The sequence below is a fragment of the Periophthalmus magnuspinnatus genome, chromosome 6 (genome assembly GCF_009829125.3).
Source record: "Periophthalmus magnuspinnatus isolate fPerMag1 chromosome 6, fPerMag1.2.pri, whole genome shotgun sequence".
Classification (NCBI taxonomy): domain Eukaryota; kingdom Metazoa; phylum Chordata; class Actinopteri; order Gobiiformes; family Gobiidae; genus Periophthalmus; species Periophthalmus magnuspinnatus.
Window position 1 is genome coordinate 24,490,795 of NC_047131.1, and position 12,126 is coordinate 24,502,920.

The following is a 12,126-nucleotide window of genomic DNA, read 5'->3' on the forward strand; positions in this document are numbered from 1 at the left end:
AAAGACCATTTGCTGAAAAATGTTGCCTGCACCTGCTTTAATTTACATAATACAACACAATGAACTGGATGAATGCGTGTAACAGTGTAGCAGAGTTTAACAGTTTGAGGCTTATAGCACAGGCTCATTAGACACATTACCCTCATTAGCATGTACAAGTAAATCTGACACACTTGGCTGTCTGAATCTTACACTAAAAATAGTCCATGTGTCGCCCAAAGTGCAACCTACCTCCACACTGAGCCTGTCGTACGTCTCCAGCACTTTGTCTTGGGCCTCATCGAATGCATTTTCCAGCCTTTGCTCGAGTGTTTGGACAAAACTGCAGGAGTAAATGTGGTCTGTTGGGCCGACAAACCTCAAAACTGTAGAGAATAAATAGACAAGATTAATATAACATGGACCATATTACAGACGGATTTTAGTCCATTAAGACGACACAAAAGGTATGTAATCGCCAGTCAAAACAGAAGACTGAAACTAAACCAGGATTTATCAGGGCTAAATCAGGATCACAATAAGGAAAACGTAGAATTGTCTAGCACGGAAAAAAATAAAATATCCTAATAAATATATTTTATTCCCTGGGCAACACAAAACTATACTTTTCCTATACAAAGAAAATGTGTAGTCTGGGGTAAGGTCTTATCTCCCTGAGTTTAGTTGAGTGTGACTGATAGGCAGATTATTCGGATAAATGCCTGTTGGTATCAAAACAAACATGGTGATTTATATGTATAGAAAGACAGAAAAACAAAACAAGCTTTTGCAAAGTCAATGAGCAAAGCACTAAACGCTGTCAATCTGAGGTGAGAGAAGTTTGATTTTGCTCAGGTCTGTCTGAAAAGCAGAGGAAGGTGTGAATACCAGGCTGAATCTTATACAGAGGATTTCAGTCAGGTATGAATTTGCATTATACTGTGTGGTCCTAATGGGAATTATATTTAATTGCTACACAAATGTGCAGACCTGTCAAATGTATAAGTAAAAGAAACAGGTTTAAAACTTTCAATGAACTTAATCGGGTTGCTTCTGGAAACTGTGCTGGTGGTATAATTAAAGTAGTGTTTCATTACGTCTGTGACTGAAAGCAACAAACGTAAGTAGTGAAAGAGGATTATACCGGCCGGTGAGAACAACCAAAAGAATTCTTTTTCAGCATCAGTGCTGAGGATCAGGGTAAACAATATTGAGTCCATCCACAGATTATAGAGCATGTTATTAAATGATGTGTGTCCTCACTCTCCACTCTGTCCTCTGTCTGAATCAGCTGTAAAATGACAGGGCTGTAAAGATAGAGCCTATTCAAGTTAAGAGCAGCTTCATAAGAATGTCCTCTGTATCCTGGGACACGTCATACTGATAGTTGTTAACTACACACAATGTACTGAGACTAACTGCATTAAATTATTTGTGAGCTGAAAGCCTGTTATAGATTTTTTATCAAGTGGCCACTTTGTAAACAACTGTATTCTAACAACTGTGCCTATCAATTACACACAAAAACATGTCAGTTATGTAATTATGTGCACTTTGTCTGTCAATAGAAATGGGAACATGAGAGCAATTATTTGTGCAAACCGTGTCTGAGCTAGAGCTCTTATTGCAAATGTTTATATGTGATAAGCAATGTGAAACATAACAGTTCTAAATCTTTTAGCTACAATGTTCAATAATATACATCTTTGTCAGCAGCCTATTAAAAGAGCTGTAAGAAAGCAATAAGCAGTCTAATTGGTTTTAATTTCAACCAGGCCTTAAGAGAGCTGCAACCAGTATAAGTTACTGTACCAGTCCAGTCCACTACACTTGCTTTTGTAAATGAGCCTTAGGGTATGTTCACACTTGCATAATCACTATATGAAAATTTTGAATAATCAGGGACTAAACTTGAAACTAAACTAATACCAGACCAGAACCAAACCAGGACTAGAATGGGCCTAAAGTCAATCTACATTAGGTCTCAAAATGGGCCAAAACCAGGACAAATGTAAACACACCCTTAGGCAGTTTTCACACATTAGTGCCCGCTGGAGTGGCCCCACTGCACACTAGATTTAGCTCTGTTTACTTAACTTTTGGGTCAGCCTTGTTCATTCACCCCAAACACACACCAGGAGCCACACGAGAGGCCTGATCAGTGACCAGCTGATAAACGTATTTCTATGACAACACGCTTCAAGCAGACAGAGTCTGTGAATACGCAGGCATATGCTTGCTTCCCCCATACATAGTGGACTTTTCTTTCACCTGTGGGTAAATACACTGTGAGGACTGTACATGCTGGTGGCAAAGGAGAACTTTTTTTTTTAATGACACACAGACAGACCCAGGCTGCACAGACAGAGGCAGGAGGAGATGTGTTGCTGATATGAAATTGATCCAAATTGCCTCGTCAGACGAACGCATCAAACAGTAGTTCTTCAGCGCCCAGTCATACAAATAAACATGATCCGAACGCTTTTTCGCCCAATTCCAAGTATTTTTACTGTGACCATGGACTGTGTAGGTTGGCCTGAGTACGGTCACCAGGCCCAAGTATGCCGCCCTCATAGCGAATGCTCTTTTACATCAACCTAACTAGTGGCAGTGTGAAAACGACTTTAGTCTTCTGTTCTTAAAGTTTTCAGTGTTGGGATTACCACAGATCATCTGTCTCGGCTGCAGTAATTAACATATTGGCTATTTTTACGCCCTTCCGTTTATCCAGGCATGGGAGAGAGAATGAGGGTATGCAGCCTGCACTTTTACTGGTTTAGAAAAGGAACAGCAATTACAACTGAGGTTGAGTTGCCAGTGCCATGACCAGCACACTGAGGACAGACATGTCTTTCCTATTCTCAGAGCCCTATCGCGCCTCATGTAAAAGCTCAAAAACTCGAGAATACACTCACTGGGCTGCAGAGGTTGCACTAGCACTGATTAATGGATCATATTTATGAAATTTACAAAATATAAATCTTGCATACCCTACCTTCACTATAATAGCACTACTTATTAATTACCTTAGAAAATCTGTCCTTTGACAGTACTGCAGTCTGTAGTCTGCCAAACACACAGCTGGCTGGGGAATTGCAGATTTTGTGATCATAGACTCCAAATGATGTCAAATCAGCAGCACAGAGTTGTGTCAATTGCTGGAAGTCACTTAAATGGGATATGGTTCTATCTGCTATAACAAGTAGCTTATATCAAATTTGACAAGGCAAATCAGAATGTAAAAGTTCAGCAGAGGAAGGTACAGTGACCTCAAGTTAACATTAGCTGTACAAAATAAGCCTGTCAATCTTTGTAATGCAGATTTTTTCCCTTTTTCCCACAGGGCTCCATTTAGAAGTGTGTGTGCAGGGTTTTAAGAAGCTTAAAAGGCTGACAAAACAAATAGACCAATCTGGTTTAGCTCTGCAGTGATGGAGTTTTGTATGGGATTTAGGGTATAAAAGGGGAGCAGAGGGGAAGAGACATGTAATCAGAATTTTCTAAATTGGGCTGTGCTCCACTCTCCCCTAGTGTATCCAGCTCAACACTTCCTACTGCAACTCCATCTCTCCCCCTCTTCCGATCCTTTCAAGTCCTGGATGAATATGGCTAACCAACCACCACCAGCAGAAAGACAGTGTAAAGGACTGACTTGTGTAAGAAAGAAATAGGGGAACTTTTCTTTGAATGATATATGGGTGGCAGTAGCTCAGTTTGTAGTTAACGTCCATAGACTGATTAGAAAGTTGGCAGCTCAAAATACACTCTCAGCATTAGCAAAGTTGATAGAGCAGAGCAAGTTGTGCTCACAAGTTGTGCTAGCAGTCCCCATAGGTGTGTACTGTGGTTGTGTCCTTGGGCAAGACACTTAACCTGCCTTGCCCCAAGTATCTGCATGAACTGGTATAGGTGAACGGGCGAGTGGTTCCCTGATGTAAAGTGCTTTTAGTGTCCACTGAAGGTAGAACTATGCCATATAAATGTGACCATTTTTATAAATGGCCTGATGCATATAATCAACATTTGAAATGCCTTGTTTGTTTGTTTGCCTTTCTGGCTTCTACACACTCATGTACATGATACAACTTTTGTTCATTATACACATGCCTTTTTTTATTGTTTGACTGCTCATTTCAAACCTGTTTCTATGAACTGTACTTTTTAGCAAGTGCTAAATAAATAAATAAATACATAACATTTTTATATCATGAAAGACCAAAATAAACTTTCAACAAGCAAAACCACCTTAAATATGTCTTTGATTACATAAAATGCATGGGGTATCTATATTAATCTTAATACAAACTGATTCATTGCAAATGTATTGTGCATTTTGTTTATGAAGTCTGAGCGTGTGTACAGGCCATGCACTCACCTGTTTTGAGCTGCAGATGGATGCTGGGATTAGGCATCAATGCTGCCACAGGGACCAGCACAGCCTTGACCAGTGGAGTGTGCTGCCGTATTTCTGACAACAACTTGTCAAATCCATAGACATTCAGAGCCTCAACCACCACAGAAGCGATGTAGACAGTTTTACCACTGGTCACATAGTAAACCAAGGTCACATTATGGGGGCCACAGTCATCGCGCTCCACCTGTGAACAACACATGCATTACTTGATACAATGAATAGAGGATGTAGTGTGAAGGCAGATCTGAACAGCAGCTGTACCATTATGAGGGTCAATGCCTCCACATATGACTGGTTTACCATCTATAGCGTGATTTATAAATAAAATAAGGAACATAAACATTAATTTGCTGGATTCATATTGGACACATTTGAAAGTGAGTCAAACAAATATGAGAGGAAAAAAGCTGGGTACAATGTGGATATAATATAATATTTTATCTCATACATCTTGTTCTGCAACATAACTTAAAAGCCTGTGTACAGAATGCAAATGCATCCTCAGCTATGAATATTTATCAAGTTTAAATAGAGTAGTTAATCCTTGGACTTGCTGTATCTTACTTGAGGGCATGTTTTTTTAAGCCGGAGCATGCCACCCTCATAAATCTGAGTAACTGTGTTCTGGAAAAAAAGAACATCCAAACAAGAATCAGCCGAGTCGAAGCTTGTATTTGTAGAGCATTTTCCCACCTCTCATCCTTCATCGCTGCAGCTGAGGCTCTTATGGCTACTCTTCCTCATGCTTCACTGCTGTGTGCACTGTGGGCCCCTGGGAACTATTCTTAGAGAAAAAGTTGCTTTTGATGAAACTGTTTCTTATTCTTTCCTCGTCTTTTCACTACCAAATAAGATGGTCAGACCGCACTGTTCTAGTAAATGTCTTTAAACCACAAAACATGTTTAGTATTGATTCACAAGGATTCATTCTTGCTTTACTCCATTCCTGTTCTGTATAGAAAACATATACAACATATTCAACATTTTTATTTCAAAAATCCTATTTGTAATTGACATTGTAGTTACATATGTTTTTATTGCTATCTATCTATCTATCTATCTATCTATCTATCTATCTATCTATCTATCTATCTATATATATATATATATATATATATATATATATATATATATATATATATATATATATATATATATATATATATATATATATATATATATATATATATATATGGTGAAAGTTCAAAGTACAATTTATCTGATAACCTCAACATGCTCTGGCTTGAACCTGTGCAGTGTCCAACTACTTAAGTAATTTAGTCATAAACAGTCAATAGTTATTGTCAGCTCATTAAATGGAATCAAATAGCTTTTTAGAGCATCATTATTTCATTTCACAGTAATGAGAGTGTGGTAATAAGATGCAGTGTTTTTCAGAAAGCCACATGCACAGAGACCCCTGAAGAAGGTGCTTCTGTTATTGGACCAGTGTGTGCTTATATGAAAAACAACTGTGGATGTAACAACACCACAATATGACCTTGCCTTCTTTTTCTCGCCTTTTTATGTTTGTTATTTTAAAAATCCCAGGCAAACATCGAGAGACTGCTATTTTTTAAAAGTCGCCACATAAAGGACCACGCACAGTGCAGAATGCATTATAATTATTACAGCGAGTTGCCACACTGAACAGAAAAGATGGAAGATGTTTAGATATTAACCTATGTCTCAGACAGCTACAAACTCAAAAGTGAAAAATTAGACTTACCATGTTAAGTCTATGGTAATAACAGTCTTCCTGAAGATATGAGATATGTAGGCCTTTACTATAGCAATGTTTAAATCCAGGCTCAAAACAGTTCTGTTTAGCTGTGCATTCAACTGAAAGGTTTTTATTCTGCACTCTTCTATTTTAATGTTCATTTTATGATGATTATTTATGTTTGGATTTGTTTGTATTGTGATTTGAATGTCTTTCTTATTTTGTAAAGCACTTTGAATTACTTTGTGTATGAATTATGCAATACAAATAAACTTGCCTTACCTTGCCTTTTAACTAAATAGCAAAGCATTAGTATTAGAGTCCAGAGTTTTAATATTTCAATATGTGACTCCTAAAATACTGACAAATGTATGCTAGTATGAATTAGAACGCAATGAATTGTCATTTTAAGCACCCTGCAATTTGCTGTACCTTGCTGTTCCTCCAATAGGCCAACATTACCCAGTGATGCTGCGTGTTATCTAATGCAGAGGAGTGGTTTGGTGAATGTTTGCATCAGCGCGTTGTAGGGCGCAGATGAAAGTGGACTGGAGCTCAGAGACTCTGAGTCACTCCCTGTGCAGGCTCACAAACAACAGGATAAAAATAGCGAAAGGCAGCAGCGGAAGACAGACTGACAGAGACATGAATCCAGGCAGGTGGACGCGTAGAGGCGAGAAGCACCACAGGCAAGCTGACAGTCAGGAGAGACAGACAGCTCTGCACTAAATCAATACGGTAAAACATATAAGGCAGAAATCTAATATAGGCAAGATGGACAAGGGGGCAAGAGCAGGAATGTAAACAACACTCCAAAACTGCAGTACATTTTAAAAACCCTACCTCTGTCATTAAAAGGAGCAAAGGTATTTTGTTAGTCTGTCTAATGCAAAAATAAAACCACCAATTTTCATCAGACTTACATGCTTCCAATTATTTATTCCTCCTCTATCGGATTCTTGGGAAAATTTAAATAGAGTGGTGCTATAATTGCATCTTTAAGTAAAATGGCATGACTCAGACTAAACTGTTGGCATGAGTCAAGGAGTGGTGCTGCTTCAAGAAGCAATCAAATGTAAGCCTTAAGTACAAAAACGGATATGTTTCATTACTGGTTAAAATATCTCGATGACTTGATACATATAGATATGCATATACACATACAAGATTCAGTCATGTACAAAGCCATCAGCAGCGTTTTTACTTCTGTATTTGGAATCATACTGTATTAATGCCTAAAGGCTGGCCACTGTAGAAAAAGAGGAACAAATTGTATGGAATGGTAATTTAAGATCATAGATTATAACTGGAATAAATCCATATGATTTTCAATTTTCAATCATAATGCAAACAAATCTCACTTTTATATTTAATGTGGCATCATAAATAACTGGGACGAAGGACACGGGCCTAAACGGCTGTGCAGAACAACCAAAGGAAGAACAGGTGGTCACCCAAAAATATATGTGAAATAATATGTGAAATGTATGTTGGCTGTGCCCTGTAAATCCGACTCACCTGTGCGTATGCTGAAGAGTCATTGAGGGCCCTCTGAAGGGCATGGCTCAGTCCTTTAGACAAATTCTGCTTCAGGATTAGGTCCAGGCGATTTTTGCGCAGCTCAAGTGACAAAACTAGAAGGAAAAAAAACAAAACATTATCCAGGACTTTGAAAACTTGCTGACCAGAAAAAGGCTTTAATATCAGGGTTTCGGTAATGAAATCTAAGCATCTACAGTTAATAATCTGAAACTGTGCCTCAGGAAAATCTACTCCTGCATTGTGCCACTTTTAATTAATTTGCAGCATGTAATTACAGCATGGGCACACATTACCTACTTTGTGTGTTAGCTTCGGATATTAAATAGAAGAAGTAGTGATTATTACTGTTGTGCATTGGCTCTGTGCACACATTTCCCACTGTGCGTGGCCTACATAATTTTTCTGAATTTATATTCTTCCCATTTATTTCCTGGATCATGGATAGTATGAATAATGAGATGAACTTGTAATCAAGCATTAAAAAGGCCTATTAAAAACACTGTCAATTTTAGTGTTATGTTTTTATTTGGGAGTTAGATGAACAAACTGACATTGATTCTTCCCAGAATTTATGAGTTATAACTTTCCCTTTAGTTTTACATGCCCAGGAGCTTGATAGTTCCCTTTTAGATTCATGTGGTTGACAAAAGGTAATAAATGAAGAAAAAACTGGAAAGGTTATTTTGGTAAATGGTCACATTTTTAAATAAGCCTTTTCCACCATCTAGGCGCTCAAAGGGCATTACATCAAGGAACCACTCACCCATTCATACACCAGTGTCTGCAGACACAGGGGACGAGATGGGTTAAGTGTCTTACTCAAGGACACAATGACTTTGTGGGACTTGGAAACGAATGAACGTGTGGATCAGTGGATCTGACTGCTCTAACAGTGATGTTTATGTTGAGAGCAGGATTCGAACTGTCAACCTTTGGATGAGTGGACAAATACTCTACCAATTGAGATACTGTCCCCTTTAATTAAGATGAATGGATTTTCCATGTCTAGTGTTAGATAACATCTGGGTGAATGTGTGAATGTAAGAACAACAAATGCAGCTCTCCATTAGTAGACCTCCATCTATATAAAAATATAAAATCTAAAAGAAATATATGTTTGATTTTTGCCCAAAAAATACTACCTGTTTTGACGTAGTACTTCTCAGTGATGTTGCATGGCAGAACGCTTTCTTCAATGCTAGTGCTGGATGGTGGTTCTGTGGTCGTAGTTGGAGGAGGAGTAGTTTGAATAAAGAGAGTAGTGGTAGGAGCCTGTGTTGTAGTAGTAGATGGTGTGGTAGTGGTAATAGTATCAGTAGTAGTTGTAGTAGTGGTTGTGGTAGTTGTAGGTGGCTCAGTGGTTGTTGCTGTAGTTGCTGCTGTAGTGGTAGTAGTAGTTGTAGCTATAGTAGTTGTGGTAGTAGTTGCTGGGTCAGGGGTAGTAGTAGTAGTAGTAGTAGTAGTAGTAGTAGTAGTAGTAGTAGGGACCGGTGTGGTTGTTGTGGCCATGGTGGTGGTAGGTTGTGTAGTAGTGGTTAAGTTGAGAGTAGTGATTGGTGCTTCAGTTGCAGTTGTGGTTGCATCAACAGAGCTTGAGGTAATATTTGTAGCTTTCTCAAAATCTGCCACAGCTGTAGTGCTGGTCGAGGGCGTTGTCATGGTTACCGTTGTTAAAAGCAGCCCATCACTCGTCACAGCGTCAGTGGCAGGTGAAGTAGCAATAGTGGATACAGTTGTTGATGTAGGTGTTGTAGTTAAAGCCTGCGTTGCTGTAGTTATAGTTGTCAGAGAGACATTTGGTGTGATAGTAGTAGTAATGGTGGTAGTCTGAGAGTCTGTGGAGGTGGTTTTTGGTTTTGCCGGTGCTGTGGTGTTCCATTGGTATGTGGAGAATGGGCTGGTGACGTTTGCAGGCAGGGTGAGGTCATGGTCGCCCACTGTGGACAGAAGTGACTCTGGGACAGTGGGGAGATCCCAGGCTGGCAGGCTGCCCACTGAATCATCTGAGAGAAAAGACCAGAACATTACATGTTTTTTAAATTAAATTTAAGTAGTTTAGTATAGTTGCCCATAGAAATAGACCATGAATACAATTTTACATTTCATCTCATTGACACTGATCACCCTTTGTCTGTTTATTATGTATGCACTTTCTATCATCATAATCAAGGCAACATGAGTGGTCAATTAAAGCTGAATTTCAACTGCTTTAGTTGTGTTTTAGGTTTTTTTTTTTACTTTAAACTTAAGAAAAGCCCAAAACATAACAAACACACAATAACAGATTTAGAATTGTTCTATTTCGATTGTAGTGTGACCCTGACGTTTTATGGGCATAAATGAGCCCAAACCAGAATACAGAAGTTTGGATTTATGGTCCAAGTGTTCAGTCCATCTACTTTTGCATAAGAAATTAAATTCTGACTTCAATGTGCAAACCCCATCTTCTGACTGAATATTGACATAAGTGGAAGTCAATGAGAGGAGACAGAGCAAATGTGATCTATCTCCTCGAACTGAAAAGGAGCCAGGTTCACCTCGTAATACCTTGAGCTGATTTACAAGTGCTTTAATTTAGATGAAACCAGCCTACACTGTATTTTATTTGAAATATTGAGGAAAACTAGATTAAAATGAACTGTGAGAAATGTATGACACAGGTATTTGCTCTGGTTACTGCTTCATAATCAATTTATATGATAAAAAATACAATGCATTACAATAAATGAAATTATATAACACCAATCTTGTCTTCCAATCAGTGCATCAAAGAGAACGATCTGAAACTATCGTACCCAAAGTGAAGCTGCTGTTGCTCTGAGAGGAGTTGTTGGCACTCTCTGGAGGGATGGTCTGTGTTGTACTGGCTGTGCTTGTGCTGGTGACTGGAGGAGAGGTGGTGGGGGCTTTTGTTGTAGTTGTGGAGGAGGAAGAGGATGACCTGGATGAGGATGAAGAGGAACTTTTGGTCCAAGATGCTTTTGATAGCAGCCCCAGCGGTTTGGCCTCCACTGGGGGCTGCAGCTCAGCTGTGCCTGCCAACATGCTGATCACTGACGAAAACGATGCCTTTTCTCTCAAACCCTGTCCATGTGTGGAACGCCATGCAGCCGAGCCCTGAGACAAGCCTGCATCCACAGGTCTCCACTCAGCTCCCACTTCGGTCCAGCTCCTAGCTCCAGTCAATGTCCCAGACTCTGCAATGACTTTCCCATCAGCCCTTGTGCGCACCTCTTCCTCAGTCTCAGTCCACACGGCTGTTTTGGCCTCAGAGAACACTTTGAGCTCAGCATCTGCTTCATCCATCACAGGTTTGTCTGCTGTCCCCAGTGCGCCTGAGAGGTTGGAGGGCACTGTCTGCTCCCAGGGCATCACCAGCCTCATTGACTCCTGTCGGCCTTGGTCAGCTGCATGAAACACAAAGAGGGAACACAGCATTAGAGACGAAAAGATAGAAACACAGTCACAGTGTAATTGGTAGTTCTAGGCAGAAGAAAAAAATGTGACCAATCTGTGAGTCATCTGTCCCACAGGCCGGACCAAGCGTTCTATTTCTAACTCTTTATAAAACACACTTGAGTGCACACTGACACTGTTACAGCGGCGATCATTAGTCCTTATAATGCCACCACAACTGTCCAATGTCAGGAGATTGACTGGAAAAGTGCTGGGCTCATCCGCGCACACGCATATTTATATGTCCTGCCACTCGGATGCATTTACGCAGCTCTGGAAATGATGACAAATCGCAGAGAACGTTAAAATGGGGAATTTTAAGGCAGGTTATCTTTTGACCTTCCATTTAAGTGACATTTAAGTATTTTCAGAAAATACAGAAATACAGCTTATCTAAGTTGTCTATATGATGTAAAATGACCAAACTGATAATATGAAAGTGCAAACCTTTTTAATTCCTATTTAGTCTTAAATCGTGATTTGACTTGCAGTTTTGATACAATACTAGTCCTACAGATGTGCCTTTCAAGCTTAATCAAGGAAATAACAATGATTATAAACATTTTTTCTGTAAATTCCCTGTTTTCACACTCTTTTTCCTACAGTGGATTAAATTAAATCTCACTGTGGTGGGGAAAAATAGTATTAAAAGCAAAAGTAGGTCACTTATGTTTTAAATCAGGGAATTAATTGAAATGTTCCAGAGTGGGTAAATTAGGACACACATACGCACTGCCTCATCAGCAGTGATTTCACAGATATTAATCTGATCTGACTCAGACGCAATTTGACATCGATTTATCATTCCTAGAGCCCACACCATACTTTGCTTCTGGTACGAATATATTTATAAGATAGTGGTGCTAGTTTGAAGAGTACCTATATTTACACAAACCAAAAAATATGCAAAGTATGCAAGTTATCATGTTTCATACCATAGCCAAGATTTGTTGTGTATTTGTCTGTATCTCAAAATGTTTGTCCTGTCAGAAGGAAAATTGTTCAGATCAAA

General features: G+C 39.2%; 1 protein-coding gene across 1 annotated transcript in view; it reads right to left on the reverse strand.

Moving 5' to 3' along the window:
* Positions 1-12,126, reverse strand: part of LOC117371886 (UPF0606 protein KIAA1549L-like) — a 74,838-nt gene that overhangs the window by 32,396 nt on the left and 30,316 nt on the right. Inside the window, exons 2-6 of the mRNA XM_033967561.2 lie at positions 10,454-11,065; positions 8,801-9,661; positions 7,635-7,750; positions 4,355-4,577; positions 232-365 (exon numbers count right to left, since the gene is read on the reverse strand). Coding sequence (XP_033823452.2) covers positions 232-365; positions 4,355-4,577; positions 7,635-7,750; positions 8,801-9,661; positions 10,454-11,065 — 1,946 coding nt within the window. The remainder of the gene's footprint in view (positions 1-231; positions 366-4,354; positions 4,578-7,634; positions 7,751-8,800; positions 9,662-10,453; positions 11,066-12,126) is intronic.